At 32.7% G+C, this 20,442-nt stretch overlaps 1 protein-coding gene across 1 annotated transcript; it reads right to left on the bottom strand.

Annotated features, from left to right (window-relative positions):
• Positions 1 to 606: 606 nt before the first annotated feature.
• LOC140051582 (phosphoinositide 3-kinase regulatory subunit 4-like) lies at positions 607 to 19,732 on the bottom strand. Its single transcript, XM_072096838.1, has 29 exons — positions 19,708 to 19,732; positions 18,743 to 18,939; positions 18,238 to 18,373; positions 17,720 to 17,869; positions 16,803 to 16,904; positions 16,210 to 16,403; positions 15,355 to 15,481; positions 14,491 to 14,663; positions 13,628 to 13,760; positions 13,208 to 13,303; positions 12,984 to 13,078; positions 12,799 to 12,838; positions 12,434 to 12,595; positions 11,957 to 12,031; positions 11,592 to 11,711; positions 11,269 to 11,370; positions 10,912 to 11,046; positions 10,117 to 10,254; positions 9,525 to 9,704; positions 9,021 to 9,121; positions 8,715 to 8,913; positions 7,922 to 8,210; positions 7,567 to 7,756; positions 6,756 to 6,971; positions 6,400 to 6,602; positions 5,447 to 5,572; positions 4,789 to 4,946; positions 4,353 to 4,531; positions 607 to 2,472 (listed from the first exon to the last, which is right to left on the bottom strand). The coding sequence occupies exons 2-29, from the start codon at positions 18,877 to 18,879 to the stop codon at positions 2,262 to 2,264; spliced, it is 4,167 nt and encodes a 1,388-aa protein (XP_071952939.1). The 5' UTR covers positions 18,880 to 18,939; positions 19,708 to 19,732; the 3' UTR covers positions 607 to 2,261.
• Positions 19,733 to 20,442: the final 710 nt, after the last annotated feature.

Below are 20,442 nucleotides of genomic sequence, written 5' to 3'. Positions count from 1 at the left end.
GAATTGACTACTTATTTAAGCCTATAACTGTCAGTTCAACTCAATTTAACTTCATAAACATTTAGGCATATTCAATTAATATATTTATACAGGCTATGTTTTTATAAATGAATTGATTGAACACATAAGGTTTTCTACCTAGAACACTATGAGTGAAAATGTACCGAATCTACCTACCAAGCAACTCGACTCATGTACTCGGACATAGCGTTTAACTCATTCCCTCGTCCCTTTAGTTTTAGAACACAACTCATAAATAAATTCACGGAGTTTGTTTAAGATATCGGTGACGGATCAGGAACGGACACGGTTATCGTTTGCAAACACCCTTCTTTGGACCTTCATGAGGTCATTGAGTTGCGGGAACGTATTGATTATCGATCTCAAACACATCTTTTGTAAATACTGTAATTAAAAAATAATTATATTGTTAGATAATTAATCATTTTGTTCAAAAGAAGATGTAGGCCTAGATTAAAGAGTGCAATATTAATACAATTTACTGTGAGCCTAATAGGCCTATTAAACGAAATTACAGTGTTTCTTTTTGCCTGTTTTTATTGAATGCCATGTTTTATTGCGCATCTTGTACATTGTTTCCCGCCGATTGTTGATGTATTACTTTATATTTTTACGTCATCATTGTTCACACTGATTTTCACGGATTTAATATGAAATATAGATAGAATATTGGAACGTATTTGGTTGGTAATTGCATGCTGAATTGTTCAGGCTTTGGCTGCCTTCTGCTTGTATGGTTTTATATACCTGAACCTGACCTAGTCTTCTTGGCATGATCGATTCTTTAAAAACAACATTTTCTTTTATATATTAAGATTTTCAGTAAAACAACACAGAACATAAACATTACTGTGCTATGATATCGATTTATTTTTTTAATAATCTTTATTACAAAATTAACATGTCTACTGTCTGGCTTTACAAGATTTAATAAGCATTTTATAATCATGCTAGTAGACAAATATTACAAACAATACACTTAGGTATCATCTGGCGATTACTGGACACATCTAGGGATCATAATAATATAATAACTAGGTTGGTATTACAATCCAATTCTGAGAACTACAAATTAAACTTTTTAAAGCCAGAACTTATGGTGTATGTGTTTTTGTGTTATGAATTGATTGCCGCTGTCTTTGAGTAGCACAATACTATAATATTGCAATTATTCAACTAAATACCATAAACATTATCAGGTATTCAAGAAAGCATATTAATATTCCTTTTGTTTAAACAATACACAATACATTTGAATGAAATATACAATTTGAATATATACAGTAGTCCGATTTACACTATCAAACTTTATGTAACAAAACAAGACCATGGCTGAAGTCGCGTGCGCAAATTTTAGTCGACGTATTGACGCAAAGTGCTGTATTGCGTAATCAAAAGTGGGAACCAACGACGATAATGAACTATAGAGTCGCGTTGCACGCGACTAAAAAGTGTGATGTGCCTAAATATGATAGTGATATGCTTAAATATGGTAGTAATATGACATCATGCCCATATGTGGGCACTTCACATTTTGTTGTCATATAACGTTTGATAGTGTAGACAGAGCTTTATATGCACACAGAGTACTATTTGGAAAATTTCGTGTAGAGAACAATGCCATTTATTTTGAATAAAAGTTATTAAAAACTCGGATGATAACCTTTGATAAAGTTTAAAGTTTATACGCATGTTATGATAGCATTTTGCAAAGATGAACAATACGTATTCAAATATTTATTTAATGTCTTTTTGAATATTTGTTAAAATGATAATCCGGAAATTAAATTTCGCGTAAGTAAAATGACAATTGAAAGATTATTAAAATTATAATATGTACAACAAATAAATGGTATACCTATAACATAATATTTCTTTGATAAAATAATACAAAAAGAGTACTGAAATGGAAAAATATGGGGAAATTCACCAGGAATGTTTGAACAATAGTTTTCTTCAATAAAAGTGTTTTCGTTTAGACCTAATTATGATTGGTTGTTTTCTTCACCCCATGTAAAACGAAGGCTATCTCAAGTTTTTGATAGCCTTGCCAAGTACCGTTATTAATCCGTTTTATAACTAAAAACATGACTATAGTATTTGAGTACAAAATATATATTTACAATTACATCTCCCCTATTTTATTTGTGAATTAAATTGTAAAATTGTATCTCTTCTTCATATAAAAGTTATATCATAATTATAAGTAATATATTATTACATATATATATAATGAGTAACTATTTCCAGATTTTAATGACCCCATCTCTTGACGTAGACACTATGAATGACTGGTCCGGGCTTGTGTGAAACACACCAATATCTGTGATGACGTCTCTATGCCCCGGTGCCACTTGTTCAGGACCTCTACGAGGTGAATCTTCGTTCTGCGTGGCCCTTTGTTTTCCATATGTCTCGACTAAAACTTCATCCCCATCCACAACTTTTTGTCTGATAAAACAAATGTTGTAAAAATAGAAGAGTTTAAAATGATTTATATTCAGTATTTGTAATTTAAATAAACAAAAAAGTATTCATTTAAAAACAAATTCTCTACATTAGTTTCTATAACTATATAACATACATAGCTTTACTAATGATAATGATTTTGGTGATAATGATGATTTAATGATAATGATGATTTAATGATGATGATGATGATGATGATGATTAAAAGATGATGAAGATGACAATGATGATGATGATTTAATGATGATGATTTAATGATGATAATGATGATGATTATGAAAATGATGATGATGATTTAATGTTGTGATGATAATGATGATGATGATTTAATGATGATGATTTATTGATGATAATGATGATGATGATTTAATGATGATGATTTAATGATGATAATGATGATTTAATGATGATAATGGTGATGATGATCATTTAATAATGATGATCTGATGATGGTGATGCTATTTATTTGGTCACCAATAAAAATAACCAGGATTGAGAATGGGCTGAAAATCTCAGGTAAATAAATAAATAATAAATGTTGATTGTAAATGTTCTTCTGGTTTGTAATAATGAAACTATCAGTAAGTATTTACCATTGGTTTGACAATAAAGAAATGTCTATATTCAATAGTAGTGTTAAGCTCTGTCTACACTATCAAACTTTATGTGAAAAGAAAATGTGATGTATATGAACATGACTACCATATTTGGGCACATCACACTTTTTTGTCACATAAACTTTGATAGTGTAGACAGATTGTTTTTGTAAAAAATATAAGTATTTGTTGACATTTACTATTTTCAGAATATTATATTTGAAATATATTAAAGTTAAAATAAATTTAATAAGGAGAAATAAAAATTAGGGACAAAGAAAATCTATTTCTTGTGTGCATTCCTTCTAACCGTTGCGAGACACATAAAAACCAGTATTTAAAACAAAATCAGCATTTTGCTCCTGGTGTGTTAATGGTTTGCAACAATTAGGACCAATTATCTTCATATAATGATAAAAGCATTTATGTGTATATAATAATGTCAAATTATAAGCCACTCACAATAAAAATTACTATCATAAAAATTCTGAATCTTTAAAGTAGAATATTATCAAGTAGAATAGACCAGTCAGGCTTTTAACAAATTAATAATTATTCTGTCACTATATTAGTGAAAGTAAAATGTTATTACATAAAATCCGTTTCACCTTCATCTCATCTTGAATTAGGATATTGAAGGTTAAACCATTAAAAACGGCATATCTCTCATTTTTTGCCACCGAATGGAGCATTTCAAATGGCATCACAGGGTTGCTTTTGGCAAAATCATTATTCACCACTTTTAGTTTTACCGTGATGCGCATAATTCTCAAAATGTTTGGAAAAAACTGACCATGCAATGTAAGTACGCTCAACCATTGAAATGGGAGACAATAATTAACCAATCAAATGTCAATGATATAAAATTATATAAAAAATTGAAGCCTTGCATCTGTCTTACTATATTCATACAGAATACAGAGTCCTTATTGGTCCAATAAGGAAATTTGTATTAAAATTAAGATAAGGTTAGATTATTTTAAATAGTATTCAATTCTGATATTCTTTGTACATGAAAGAAAATAAAAAACATCTGAGTTGTTTTACAATATTTTCAAATGCCTTAATTATTGTATGGGCTTAAATTTCATGTAAATCAATTACAATAAAATTGAATTAAAAAAAAAAAATTGCTTTAATGCATGGTGTAGAATATGAACTTCAGTTCAAATTCAAATGGTTTGGTCTTCTGGTGGAGGGGACTAATTTGTTACCAAAAGATGGTTGATATGTTATACTATACTACATTAATAGTAGATCACTTACTTATATGATACATTAGGTTGTGTTTGAGGATCATTAGCGGAGCCAGCGATGATGTAAGATCTAGCCGAGTGAGCCAGATCCCAGAACCTAATACGCTGATCCGATCCTGCTGTTATCATTGCTGAGCCTGTTCCATTTGTTGGATAGTGGTACATACTGTTAACACCATGGACTGTGGCCTAGAAAAATTATTTAAACACTTTATTTATATTGGTATTATCTCATAGGAGATTTTTTTAATTTTAAGGATAAAGTGTTTCACTAAATCCTTTGTCTACACTATCAAACTTTATGTGACAAAAACATATCACTACCATATTTGGAAATATCACTACCATATTTGGGAGCATCACACTTTTTTGTCAAACTAGTTAGATAGTGTAGATAGAGCTTTAGCCTAAGTGTGAATGACACTGATAATTCACAGTTTTCTCACCTGACTCTGTGACAGGGGCGGGGATGAACTAGCCCAGAGGGTAAGTTGCCGTGCACCAGTTTCCAGGTCCCACATTGAAACCTCATTATTTCCTTGTATACTGGAGATAATACCAGATGTATGAAGTGAATTCACCATTATTCTACGAACTCTGGCACCTACGAAACAAAGCAACAGTAACAATTTTTAAATTATACTTTGAATTAAATTTTTTGTTAATTGATAACCAAGAACTATATACAGTCAAATCCTCGAATACTGGACACCTTTAGGCTGGCCTAATCTGGTTTTCCGGAAAATCTGGCATTCAAAATGTGTCTTTAATGGTAAAAATAAATTTGCTTATTATTTTGAACCTCAAGAAGTCTGGTTTTGGGAGAGTTTCCAGTGAGTTCGGTACAGTATTGGGAGAGTTGCTTGTACTCAGTGGAGTAACGGCTATGAGCGCTTACTGGCTAAACCAAGGGGCCCTGGAGCTTATGGGGCCCCTGAGTAGTGCCCAGAGGAAGAAACATGCATTAAAATGTGTCGAAAAAGGCTAAAAACGCCTGAGGCCTTCAACGTTGGAGGGCCACTTTAGGGTTCCAAAACCAGGGGCCTCAGGTCTTAATGTTACGACACTGACTGTACTAGATAGTAAAATTTCATAGAAACGTACTAGTTGGATGTGCTATAGTAGTGATAGGTAGCTGAAATCTCATGTCCCAGCATATATGCTTGCCACTACTTGTACCTACTGCTAACCAACACTGCTTCTGATCGACTGCAAATGTAGTAATCAGACCTGTAAAAAAACAAATGAGGAGAAAATATTCAAAAAAATAATTAAATAAATTTTAATCAAATTAAAATTAATAAATTATTACAAATAGTAACTAAATACCACACAAATAAGTCTAGAAAAACATATTTCTAAAAAAAAACCCACCATATTTGAGATAAAATCAATTGATTTGTTAAAAATACATTAATAATTCGTACAGACCTAAATGTACTGTACATAAACAATACAATTACAGATGATACGTGACTATCTCTCATTGTCTTTAAAGTAGTGGCTTATGTTACATCCTTATATTACAACATTGTACTTCTCTGTGTACTTAAGTTAGGTCATTGAATACACATGCAATATTATGCTATAATTATATTAACATAAATACATTACTTTAATGGTTAAAGTATATGTTGTTGAAATATAAATAAACAGTACAGTATTACAAATTAGAATAAATGATTGAACGAATACAATTTGGTTTTTCAAAACATGATTCAATATAATTTCATTCATTCATACACATTTATTCAGTTATTTGACAATAACTGGGGCCCGCACTAGAAGCATTAGCTTGTCTCATGAGGGCCCCTGCAATACAAATATGCAAAAATACATAAAAAGAAATATTGTATAAAACAATGAAATAAGTCAAAAAACGAAAAGAGATAAAATATTGAGCATAACAAAATTAAGTTGTTTAAATGGCTAATAGGTAACGGTTTACAGCTTTTTTTTAAAGTAATTAAAGATACAGAATGTTTTATTTTAACAGGGAGATTGTTCCATAGTTTAGAATACAAAATACTAAATTTAGAAAAAAACCATGTTATTACCATATTTGAGGTCATTTTGTAGCCTCCACGCAACGCCAGGAGCTCTTAAATCCCAGCCCACAAGTTTTCCCATCACGGTTGCGTAGGTTAGCACCGACTGTGACCCTGTATCATAATGACTAAGGTCAACCGCATGACCATCCTCTGCAAGGTCAAGGTTACGGGTGTGTAAGAGAGTTGTCTTTGGAGATTCCGTTTCTATTCTAAAATGTGAAAATTGATAATTACACAATAGTAGTGTTATAAATCAAAAGGCAAATTACTGAAAAGAATGACAATGCTGTAGTACATCGCCTCATAGACTCACTGAAAAAGAACAATACTGTGTGCTAGATATACGAAAGATTCAAACTTACTCAAATACATACAAAGAGCCATCGTCGGAAGCGGAAGCAATGCTATGTGAGGATTGACAGAACGTAAGTGACTTGATGCGGCCATTCTGTCTTGAGAAGGTCTGTCGTGAGCGGTTTGTGTTACTGTTGCCAACTAGTTTATTACAGTCCCATATTTTGACGGTGTTATCATTTGAACAGGTTGCGAAGAACATGTGATCATGACTAATATGTAACCTGCAAACAAGAAGTTGTTTTTAATAATTTCTAACAAATGTTTCAAAAATTTCTATTATTTAAAAGTCGAAGATAGTCAGGTATCGGGTCCATTCTATTGTCGTCACAGATTGATATCTTCATCAGTACTTCTATGAATGGATGATTAGGTGGGAACACGAACGCTAGTTGATCATTCCCAGTACCTCTTTGATCATATGATTAATCGGGAAAACACGACACTATGGAATTTCAATCATTTACATTGGCACTTGCACAAAATTAGAATTGTTTTAATACAATCAGCATTTCACTTTATAAAGCAGTATAACATAATGGTAAGGATATCTAACTAAATTAAAACTGTATTATATTGCTTGTACACTATTACTCTTATTGCCTCATTCTCTGGATGGAACATAAAGCTGTTTGTATTGTGTGTATTTATTGCACATGTGCACAATAAAGTACATGGTACACTATTTGAATAATATAAAGAATATGGGATCGTCTTAAAGAGGTACATTTGAAAAAGCATTTTAAGGATGTTAGAAGACACCACCAAACTTCTTCCTATACACAACATAGAACTGATGGTTAAAAACGCAATTTTTACCTGTTAACAGAAGCCTTGTGCTCATGTAAGTGGGCTATCAAAAGCCCCTTTGGCCTCCAGTTGTCTTGCGGTACTTTGGTATCAATTGTTACGTATTCTATTAATCGCTGTCTCGTTTCACTAGATTGGTATTGCTCACGCTTCTTAGCTACAATTTTACGAAGCTGAATACGACAGGCTGCTTGTCGAACTAGAAAATTAAGTAAAGAATGATTCAAATATATGCAAGATATTAAAATAACAAATTTGACCTCTTGAAAAAAACCTCAAACTATCAATTTTGTTTGTTGTCTAGAAAAACAAAAGATGTAAAAACTATCATTCTTTATGGAGTATAGTACCAATTAAAACATACTTTGAGGTGGGGCAGATTTAGCTTCTGGAGATGGCGTCTTCTTTAAACTTAAGCCCTCTGTAGAGGCCTGAAGCTGCGACATGCTTATAGGTGCATTGGCTGTAAAACCTCCATGTTGTTGGTCTGATCCTGTGTTTGCTGGGGTTCTTTTGGCACTCTCTGCTCCCTCAGATGTTACCAGACTTGAATGAGCTTCTTGTGCTTTTTGTACTGGCGCTGTAGACTGTGTTTGCTTGTTTAATGTTTTTGATGCTTCAACATTACCAAACATACTCTTCCATTCTTCATTCTGAAAAATAGTTAACAGTCAGAACAAGAATATAGCTATAAATTTGGTCTCAAATAAAACAAATTTGGTTATGGTTTTAAATATAGGATTGAGGTATTATGAGTTTTATATTTCCACTCATTTCAGTAGGATACTTCGTTTTCATACAAATGAATGTCATCCAATTATGGATCTCATGCTATAGTACTTACATATATCATGTACACTATAATTTGTCTTTCGCTAAACTGTCTAGTTCAACACTAGAAGGGCATGACAGCAATAAAGAATATTATTTAAACACCAAGATAAAGCTATATCCAATTAAATTTTTTTTAGACTGTCTACATTATCAAACTAGTTTGACAAAAGAAGTGTGATATGCCCAAATATGGCAGTGATATTCCCAAATATGGTAGTGATATGACATCATGTCCATTGGGCACGTCACATTTTTTTTGTGACATAAAGTTTGATAGTGTAGACAGAGCTTCAGAATAAAAATCTTTGTTCTATGTTCCTTACCACTACTGAGTCCACATGTGATGCTCTTCTCTTTTGTTTTTTAGTTGTTGTTTTATTGCCCTCATCCGCGCGTAAGTTAACAGGTTTCAGCATGTCAGCATGGTTACGTTGAATGTCTACCTTCAACGCAAGGTTAATGGATCCGGGCATGCTCAATAGGCCTCCATCAGGAGTCGGGGCATACTCGTTCATCGACAATCTAAACACAAACAATGATTATAATAAGATTTAATTCACCAAAAATGTAAAAATAAGAACAGATAAATCCTAAATTCAACTTTAATAAATAAAAAGCAAAATTCTTACGCAAACTTTGAAGTGCTTAGTTTCAGTAAAATCCATTTCATGAGAAGAAGCTTTTCTTCATCGTCATCAGTCATTCCTTGTGAAAATAATTTTTTATAAACCTACAAAAAATGATATTGAATATTGGAGATGGTTTACAAATTAATACATTGATCTTTTAATCATTTCGATCATATATAACATACTAGTAGGATGTGAACTTGCAATAGTTTTACAGCGAGTGGAACCAGCCAGTGGCACCACAAACGACACCATAACATTGTCACAGCTATCCTTGATCATAATTCTGGTGATAGAAAACTTTTTTGTTGGGTAAGGACTTCAAACTAGGGTCTCGTTTGCACTTAAAAGAACCCAATGCATGTTTCAGAAGGAGTAGGTTATTACACCGGTGTACTGGTCAAATCTGCCGTTTGTTGGTAGCACTCAATACAAAAGCACTGGAGATGAAAATTGGTGTGCTTTGTGAGGGCTCCTATAAATTTCCAAAAATTCATCCCTTACCTGGACAAGGTCAGGATCCTCAGCACTTGTGTAATCAGGCTTGTGGCCATGTCTTGTAATATTTCGTATGAGTTGCCTATCTTGTAGTGAATCTAGTAGTTGGTTGAGATGTTTGATGCGCAGTATGTAGTCATAGATTGAACGTGGTACTGACGGTTGTAATGCACTTAAAAGAATTGGCTTCAAAAACAAACAAAAATTATTATTTAAATTTACTATAGTTTAGATGGTGTTCACACAGTAGTATGTAGTCATAGATGGAACGTGGTACTGACGGTAACGCACTTAAAAGAATTGGCTTCAAAAACAAAAAATAATATGATTATTTAAATAAATTGATTATTGTAGTCTTCACAATACAGGTGGTATTAATTCCCATATTTTCAATTAATGGCATATGATCTATCTTTAAAATAAAAAGCACATGTCATGTCTTATTCAAGATATTCTCAGGAAGCACGACTCTTCTATACAACTTGGTTTCACCTCATTGAACAGAACAGTCAACCTTTCTATTCATGAAAATATTTTCCCTATTCAACTTATAAACATTCATTCATTCATTCACACTATTTAGCAACCATATTATTACCTCTTGATCAACTTGAATGATATTTTCCTTTAAATATGGTTGTAAAAGTGGTAGAACATAGCAGAAGACGTCCGCTTTGTTTAATTTTCTTGCAACCGTGGCAACCACACCAACTGTAGCATGACGAATCCAATCACTCTGAAAAAGTAGCACAACTTAATTATCAAAAATCATTTGTATACAACTATTTGAGGTTACATACACTGATTACATTATATCAACCATGTATATCAATACCACCAAACATTTAGTTAAAACTTGTGACTGCCTTTAAATACCTGGACATGTTTCAAGAATACTATTCTCATCTTCAGAACAGAAATCAACGGCTAGAGTACTTATATACCAATAACACAAACAATCATATGGCAAGTGTGACGCCTAAGTTATAGATTTGTTTGTTCAAGGAAGGTTTCCTCCATGTGATGTGCTTCCTTGACCTTAAGTTTAAAGGTGGAATCTGCAGAATCCAGAATGGTGAAGCATTGGTATATAAGTACTCAAGGCGTTGATTTCAGTTCTGATGATGAGAATAGTATTCTCGAAACATGTCACATATTTTAAGGCAGTTTGCCTATTTACCAAATGCGATTTTTATTTTAACTTGCATTCTATCATTTTCAAAATGACAGTGAGTTGTTTTGGTTGTTTAAAGCTCTGTCTACACTATCAAACTTTTAATAAAATACAATTGGGTAGGCCTAGTAGCCTAGGCCTAGTGAGCACTATACACAGTAGACTAGACACAAAAAGTATTATAAGGCTCTAATTGTTGACAATTGTGAATGTACTTACTGGATGGCAAAGGTATGGAATAACCTCACTGGTAAGATCTCTAACAAGCAGTTTATCAATCAGGCCAATTTCAACTAGACTAGAAAAAGCATTTAGTGCTTTACATATAACAAACTCCTCACTATCTGCCAGGCCCTGAGAATGAAAATAAAATTTATATAAAGCAGTCAAAATGGTGCGAGTTTCACAAATACCTGGATAAACAAACATTGGTCATCTTTTTCTATGACATTTGACCTATTGTTCTTTGTTTTCAACTGCAATTCATCAGGAAATCAAGAAAAGAATTTCTTTGTGTAAGTATAGTAATTTTCGAGCACAGCTGAAGACCAAATATAGACTAAATAATCATCTTACTTGTTGTATTAAAGGTTTGAGTATGAAACTGCTCTGCCAACCAACATATGCAGCGACACCAACAATATTATCAAAGAACACTGCCCTCAAGTGCCAATCATGCTGAAAATTCAATACTTTTATTATAGGACAAACCTAGTAATAGGTGCACTTGTTTATACATAGTTCCATTTTAATCATTGTGATTGTAATTATTTTACTTTAAATGTTTTATTTTTGTAAAATTTGTCATTGACGGTTGTTTTAAGCTATTATTTTATTCATGTATGTCCATTTTTGGAGTGTGCAATTGTAACAAATTGTAGTGTCCAAATAAAGCTTACCTTGTCGTTGAGAAATGTGATCATGTGAGAAAGCAGAATGTCATTTGCTTTTTGACGACCAAAGAACACACACAATTGGGTTATACCATTATCTAAAAGGGTTCTTTTTACAATATTTTCCTGAAAAATTGACAATAACATTTTAAAACATGACTGCTGAACTGAGTATACTGATTGAGTACACTATTAATTATATACTGATTGAGTACACTAATTTAGTATGCTAATTTAGTACACTAATTTAGTATACTAAATTAATAATCAATTTGAGTACAGGGAACTAAATTCAGTAGATTATTTGAGTACACTAATTTAGTTTGCTAAAAAGCTCATTTTTAATAATGGCAAAAATATTTCACACTTACAGAGTCACTTAAAAGGCGAACAACCATATATTGAATCATATCATGTAGATTTTGAAGTTCAAGATCATAGCTAACCTACAAGATAAGTTAAATAAACAAACAATTAATTATGAAAACATTTTCTATCAATATTATATGAAACTAGAAAGGCGAGTGCATACCTCCGCCTACTGTAAAATTCCCCTACATAAAGTTATTTCTTCCGAAAATATATATATTTGCTTTATTTTTGTGCCTTAATGCTGTGTAATAAAAAGTGTTCCATATCTATCTGTGGTTTCAATTTGGTAAAGATCTGGCTATAACTTTTGAGTAATCCTGTCAACTAACAAACAAACGATTGACTACATAACCTCCTTGGCAGTGGTTACAAGAAAGGAGACAAACTTTGATAGATGCTGTCAAATGTCACCGATAACTGTACCAGTAGTAGGCCCAGGGTAGACACACATCATAATATGGAAATGGTTGACTTACTGTATATTGCACATTAGAACTAGGGGTCACCTCTGCAGAATCTTGACTAGACTGGCCAAGTTGAACCATCTCTAAGAATCTTAGAGCTGTTTCAGCAACTTTAGCAATATTCTCCGCATACGCAACTCTAACTTGAACTACAGGATCTTGGGCGAGTGATGTCTACGTAGGAAAGTGATAGAATAAATTACATCAAATACTAGCTATTTTGAAACAAGATAAAATGGTTTTATAGTTCTGTTGCCTATTTAGAATAAACTTCTTTTTCCATTTATTACATTGTGTTCATTCATGCATAAAATGAACCCAAGATGGTGTCCCATGAGAAGTGGTTGTTATACTCTATATGATAATCTTACACTTACCAGTTTGGGTAGTATGTACTCAGGAAAGATGTTAGCATCACTAAAAAAACACAAATTTTGTTTGAGTTTAAAATCAAGATATTTAAATTCTGATTCGATCTAATATATTTAATTTATTTAAAAAAAAACCAACCAGACATTTTCAATTTTAAAATTAATTTAATCCATATATTAAGTTCACTAACCTCCTTGGTACAGACTTGACTAAAGCAACAGTATTTGTGAGTGTTGTAACAGCGGCTGCACGAACTCTAGGATAGTCATCTTGAACAAAATACAACTAGGAAAAACATGTAAAAATGTATTATTTAAATGTTACGTCTTTTTTTTCTGTTGGCATAAACCTTAGTAATTATACTAATATACTATTAATGGTGAAGGGGTGTTAATAGTGCTTGAAGAAACTTACAATATTTGGAATGACTCTATCAAGAATAACCTCATTTGATAAATGTTGAGCAATTGCATAAAGCATTTCAAGGCCAGCCAGTTTGGAAATGCAAAACTGAAAAATAAACAAAACAGAAATATAAATACACATATAAATACTGTGCCTAGTCACTACTAAACTGCATTTTTTACATTATCTTATTATGAAGCTCTAAGTGGTCTAAAAATGATGTGACCAAATATGGTAGCGATACTGTATGACATCACCATATCCATATATGGGCACATCACATTTTTTGATAGTGTAGACAGATTATTACTACTTGAATACTGGAAAAGAGCAGTTCAGTGTAAATGTTAAGATCAAAGTGGGTACAGTTGTATTTGGGGGAAAAACATACATTGTTGATCAGCCAATGGGTGTCCGGTTTCCACTTACTTGTAATGTACGTAGGGAGGACGTAAGCAACGACAAAACAATCACTAGTCCCTTTTTGCTCTCTTCGACGATCCTTTCATCAGATACGGACGGTGATAAAGTTTCAATAATCAAAGGTATGTCTATGTTTAATCTGTAATCAAATCAAAAACATTTTTATTTTTGATGTCATATAAATGCTGAATGAATCGGGCTGCCAGGTTAATTTACCAAGTACCTATGTTTGTTAGTTCTAGACCTCTGCTTTATGAATTGCATTGGCTACCTGTTGAAAGTAGAATCACTTTTAAAGTGTTACTTCATGTCTACAATTGTATAAATAATAATGCGCCCTGTAATCTGAGCAATCTCTTACGGGCGTATAGATGTGCTAAGAGAGGCCTGAGGTCCGAGATAGATCACACTAGATTGGATCACTGTCTCGAAAAGCAGACCTCTGGAAATAATACTTTCTCAAAATTTGGACCGGTGATGTGGAACAAACTCCCATCTGTGATCCGGGAACAAACCACGGTTTTAAAATCTTAAAAAGCCCTCAAAACACATCTATTTCCTAAGAAGTAACTCATTGTTGGGTCTGCTGATGTAAAGCGCTTTGATCATTTTATACTAATTTGGAAAAGCGCTACATAAATAAAATAATAATAATAATAATAATAACAATAATAATAATGCTCACAACAGCATTTACAATTAAACTATATGATGCATATATTGGGTAACTATTTATATGATATGAGCAACAAAATTGATGACATCACAAACAAACTGTAATCTACAATTGGTTGAAAATGGAACATTTTTATTTTGTTTTCTCATTGTAGTATGGCCTTAAAATAGGTAATTTAGTAGAAACAACATACTTCCTAATCTTCTCATCGGATGGCATAATTGGTATAGCAGCAAAGTCACCTAGATAAACTTTCAAGTATGTATAGAAGTAGTCGGGGAAAACCGTATCACGCCACTTGACAAGATATTCCTCCGCTGTGTAACGACATCCAGGATCTCGTTGCAACATATGCTTCACTAATGCCTGTAGGACAATGAAACTACCGTTTGTTATGGTTTCATTATGTACTATATTAGGGACTTTACGAAAAACGGGAAGCCACAGGACGGTGCTCATAAATAATTTATGCATGAGCTTTAACAAAGTAGGCAGAGCTTAGCGTGAAATTCTGTCGTCTTAACTTTTTGAGAACGATAAAGTTACCATTTTCCCGTTTGCGGAGAACGACTAAAAATAACGTAAATATAACCTTAAGTATACAGTTCAAATTACACTTAAATGTGGAATTTTCAAAATAATTTTGAATAATATTTGAACTTCTAATTTAATTGTTTAATGAAATAACATTTTTATTGGGTTGAAATGGCTGTGTTAAAAGCAAAACATTTTGCACGGCGTTTGAATGCGAGGCCTCTAGGTAGGAAGGCTAGGTCTATGCTGTATCACCTGAGCCAAGCAATCCAGAAGGTCGAGCAAGGGAGAGAGATACTGCCGGTCGTCATCTTCATGGAAGGGTGCATAACTAATAAAACAGCTTTGTCGACAGTTGATTTTACGCTCTATCGAACACAGGATATTCGTCATCCTTGTTCTAACCGTCGTGTTTCGTAAAGTCCCTAGTGCCATTTAAAGGCAACTGATTTTAACCACTTGGCAGAATCAAATAAATCACTTTTCAAAAAATGTAACAAAAAAGTTGTTTAAACTTCATTACCTTAATGTGTACATCTTCAATTCTGTCTAAAATAGCATCTGGACTGTACTGACCACTTCTATAGGCCAACAACTGTGAGAGGTCAAACGGGGCATGACCTTCTGTGAACAGTTCAGCTATCACACATCTATATTTAATGTTACCAAACAATGTTAGAACAGTGCTAGTATATTCTATTTGTACGTAAAATGGTTTGTTTAATAACATTATGAATCCTTAAAGAATGCTTTGTACATAATATTGCATAAACTGAACATAATATTGTAAAAATTGTATTTTTTGTTGTATTGTGTGCACAACCCCAGGGAAGAACAACCATGTGTTGACCTGGGCCTCCGTGGTTAAATAAAGTTAAATTGAATTTTAGGGCCTACTCATACTATCATTTGTCTTATTAAACACCATCACCTCAAATGAAAATCCCCCTTGATCTTAAAAGAGGGTAAAACATAGTAGTTCATAGTTTGGTATTAAAAAATAATTGTGGTACTGTGGCTTGGTGGTTGACATGTTTGTCCCAGGTTGCTTGGTTCAGTCTCAATTACGTGATTATTCTAACAGCCAATATAGCACCACTACCAAAGCATCATATAAAGCTCTGTCTACACTATCAAACTTTACATGACAAAAAAATATATATGGACATAATATGATATTATGATGTCATATCACTACCATATTTGGGTATATCACTACCATATTTCGGCACATCACACTTTTTTTTTTGTAAAACTAGTTTGATAGTGCAGACAGATCTTTAGACTTTGTTTAGAATGCGTCTCTCTGTGAGAGTCATGTATTTGCTGATGGATGGATGAAAAAATAGACCTTAAAATTGTAATAAATTTATTTTACCCTGTAGAGAATATATCCATAGCAGCCGTAAGCTCTCCCTTCTTGACGTCTGTAACTTCCTGAAGACCTTCTAAGTTCTCCCCAGCCTGCGAATCAACCTGTTTCTGGCTTGTGTCTACAAAACGCTCAGGAGCAATGTAGCAAGTACGACGGCGAGACGTGTCGAAGAAGAACGAAAAGTCTGCTGGGTTATCCTGTAAAGATTTATAATAAAACTTTGAAAGTAAAAAAAATGCATAAACCTAAAAAACATCAAATGGCATTTTACCGTTTTGTAGAGAAAAAAAACCACTGCACATGGAATAGAAAAGTTATGTGTATTGCTAGATTTATTGGACAGGAAGATACTGGTTCATGATGATGGTGGTGTTGTCTTTGTTGGTTTATCCCGAGAAGAAAGTCAGAAATAAACTATCAATTGAGAACGAAAGGTAATTTTCAACCCTTTTCAACAAACGCTGCAAATTCAATTTTATACTATACTGCAACAGAATATAATTCAAATAAACAAAAAAGTGGTTCTATATAGGCACACATTATTTCTCAACTAATTCAATTGTAGATGTCATGTCAAAATGGTTACTGATATTCACCTCTGGTAGATAAGTTGGCTTGAATCCAGCAAAGTCAGAAAGCAGAACCCAATTCCAACCTGTTACCATTACATTTTCACTTTTGATGTCTCCATGGTATACCTTAAAGAAAAAGAAGCAATTTGAATATATGGCATAAAGAGGCGAGGTACAACTAAAACAAAACAGTGGCATTCATATCACACAACAATCCCAGAATGAATTTTTCTTTTTTAAGATCATATTTTTTTCCTCAAACATTTTCTAAACATTTTAAAATGATCTAATAGATCAGAACATTGAGTTTGAAATGTCTTTATTTAGAGTAGTACCAGTTTCAAATGAATTTGTGTTTTCCTAGTATTTCTAATTGTGTCAGTTATCCTTTAAAAAATGTTTACAGTTTTTCAAGATAATGGTTATTTTTGTTTAAAGTGCCTTTTATATTATTGTGTACTTTTACCAGAGGCACCATGGTTGCTAAAATTAAAAAAAAATTAATCACAAATATCACCTTCTAATGAAATCAAGCTTTTAAATAATTTTATATTCTCTATGTATATTCTTGTTCCTAGAATTAACACCAAATCTTATGGACAAAGGTCTTTTATGTTCTCTGCTGCTTCTCTTTGGAATTCTCTCCCTCGTCATTTTACTAAATCAACTTCTATTGCTATTTTTAAAAAAGAACTTAAAACGCATCTTTTTAACATCCAATATAAGCGCCTTTGATTTTTACTTCGTTTGAGTTGATTCTGGCGCTATACAAATACCTAAATTATTATTATTATTATTAAATTATTATTAATATATCTTTAATGTTTGTTATAATTTTTGATATTTTATTCATTTTATTTAATGTAAATATTGTGACAATTCAGCTTTTTTTGCTACTAAAAGTTTAATAAATAAACATTGAATAAAACATACCTACTTACCTTAACCTTATGTGCTTGGTTGACAGCGCATAGCAACTGAAATGCTATCCATTTCTTCTCTACAATATTTAGAAACGGTCGAGTACTGAGTCTGTCGTACAGATTGTTACGGACATATTGACGAAAAAGTAGTGCTGCCTTGTCAGACAACTGTAATAAAATTAGGATCTAAATTAATAAGCAAATGGTATTTTCTACTACAGTATTTCATGCATGTTTATTCTTAATGTGTAATTATTTAGATATATTGTCCACTGAGAAAGAATATTTTTTTCTAATTTGTGTTGTTGAATTTTTCTGTCTTCTGAAGAGGAATTACTTGGTATACCATGTACAAACCTAAAGCTCTGTCTACACTATCAAACCAAATATGGTAGTGATATGCTCAAATATGGTAGTGATATGACATCATCATGTCCATATATAGAAGCATCACATTTTTTTGTCACATAAAGTTTGATAGTGTAGACAGAGCTTTACTTTACTCTGACAGGTTAAAATAAAATAGATTTATTCACTGTAGTGCGTTCAAATGGTAAACAGTTGGAAGCATCTTTGAGTTGTAATCCAACGTCTTCTACATGTTCCTTATAAGGTCGTAGACGTAGAGATGGATCATGTATAGCAAATACTTTCACAACGGTTAGTCCTTCCCTGTAAAAGTTACAAAACAGAACAAACTATGAATCTCTAAAAACTTAGCTTTGTAATACACAGTTTTTTTATCAAAATAGTTAAAGGTAAAGATGTAGAAAAAAAAATTATTTCACTTATAAGTTATAAAAAGAAGGCTTTGTTTACTTTAAATTACATTTTTTTTTTCAGGTAAATAATTGTTTTTTTTAATCCAGTTTTTGGTCAAAGTGAATAACTATTATGTGACATTAAATGGCATATTAAAAAACAAAATTGAAAAAAAAATAATTTTTTTGGGACAATTATATCTTAAAATTATCACATTTCTAGTAATGTATAATAAAGTTGTTCATCCAGCAGTAGCATTATTATGTGAGTTATACTCACTTGTATCGTGCTCTTGCAACTTTAAAGAACCTGGTGCTTCCAAGGCTAATATCAAATGAATAATCCGACACATCAGTTAGATAGTGCTCAACCGGTAAGATCTGTGAAGGTGCTACACCGGTGAGTTGGTTTCCCATTCTACACTACGAGACAATAGTATTTTATCACAATAGCAACATTAGTGTTTTTATTCAAACCTAAGATAAAATTAAAAAATAAATATCATTGTAAAGTGTGAATTGTAGATTAATTTTAATGAATTAAAAAAAAGATTATTGTAAGCTGACTTAATCATTGAAGTGTAGCCTCTTATTGCATTCCATCATCATGACACGGTTTTTGTTGGCGTATGAAATCTTTTTTTTACTTTTGTTTTCACAGACACAATTTGTGCCACCCTTTTATACTCTCTTGCAAGAACAAACTAGGCCTAGGCCTAGTCTACGGTCTAACTTCATACATCAACAACAGACAATAAGCTCTTTTACTAGCTAGCCTTTAAAAATCCTAAACCCTACAAGTACAAGGTGGCTATTATTAATTATTTAACAAGTATAGGCCTAGGCCTACTCGTTCTTGTTCTTTTTTTAATAATGTAATTTCATTATTTCCGGATCATACTGCAACAATACCCTAGCTAGACTAGCTATAAGCCGGATTTTGAAATTAGCACTCCAGGCTGGGGAGTGAAAGGTTTTTAAATGAGGCTCACTAGGTCTAGGCCTACAGTACTATAGTACAATTTTTTTCTAGCCTACAGGCCTACCCAGGCGCCTAGGCTACTTACTTGTCTCGATCCAGCAGCAGGGCAGGCCTAGCCTAGTCTCTAGATATCTAGCCTACTCCACTGCTAACCTAGACCAGTAGGTAATAAAACAGGTGCTAACTAGACTAACTAATGATTGCCCAAGTTGCCTAAATTTTAAAAAAGTGAAATGCCTTATTAATTTAGATGCAAACAATACATTTAAAATGTATTCATTCACTTGGCAGCCATTTATCGAGTGATGAGGTATTGAGCGTCATTTCGCTCGACGATCGAGCATTCTCTACTTCTACGGAGCGCCATTTATGCCTTTATTTACTTCAGAAATAGAAATAGTACTACGGTATCGAGCATTCTCTACTTCTACGGAGCGCCATTTATGCCTTTATTTACTTCAGGCAATAGTACTACGGTAAACTGGTTCAGTGGACCAAATTTAGCTCCAGTGGAGCAGCACAGTGATATAAAATAGAAATAAGTCACTCATTTTAATATCTTTTCGTATGTTAATACACTGTGCTCAAGTGGACCCAATTTGGAGCCAGTGGAGCACAGTGATATAAATAGAAAAAAGTCATTGAATGTTAATATCTTTTCGTATGCCAATACACTGTGCTCAAGTGGACACAATTTGGAGCCAGTGGAGCACAGTGATATAAAATAGAAATAAGTCACTAATTTTAATATCGTTTCGTATGTTATTACATTGTGCTCATGTGGACCCAATTTGGATCCAGTGGAGCACAGTGATATAAAATAGAAATAAGTCACTTAATTTTAATATCTTTTCGTATTAAGCATATTTGAATACCTACCGGTATGGTACCATACATGTTCGACAATACAGTGTCACATATCTCTATTTAAAAAAAAAACAATATTCCAAAAAAAAAAATATATCCGTCGAGGTTCGAACTCCAGCCGCGTGCATTGC

This window comes from Antedon mediterranea, chromosome 6 (genome assembly GCF_964355755.1).
Source record: "Antedon mediterranea chromosome 6, ecAntMedi1.1, whole genome shotgun sequence".
NCBI lineage: Eukaryota > Metazoa > Echinodermata > Crinoidea > Comatulida > Antedonidae > Antedon > Antedon mediterranea.
Note: the sequence above shows the minus strand (reverse complement) of the source record. Positions and strands in the feature narration are given on the sequence as shown.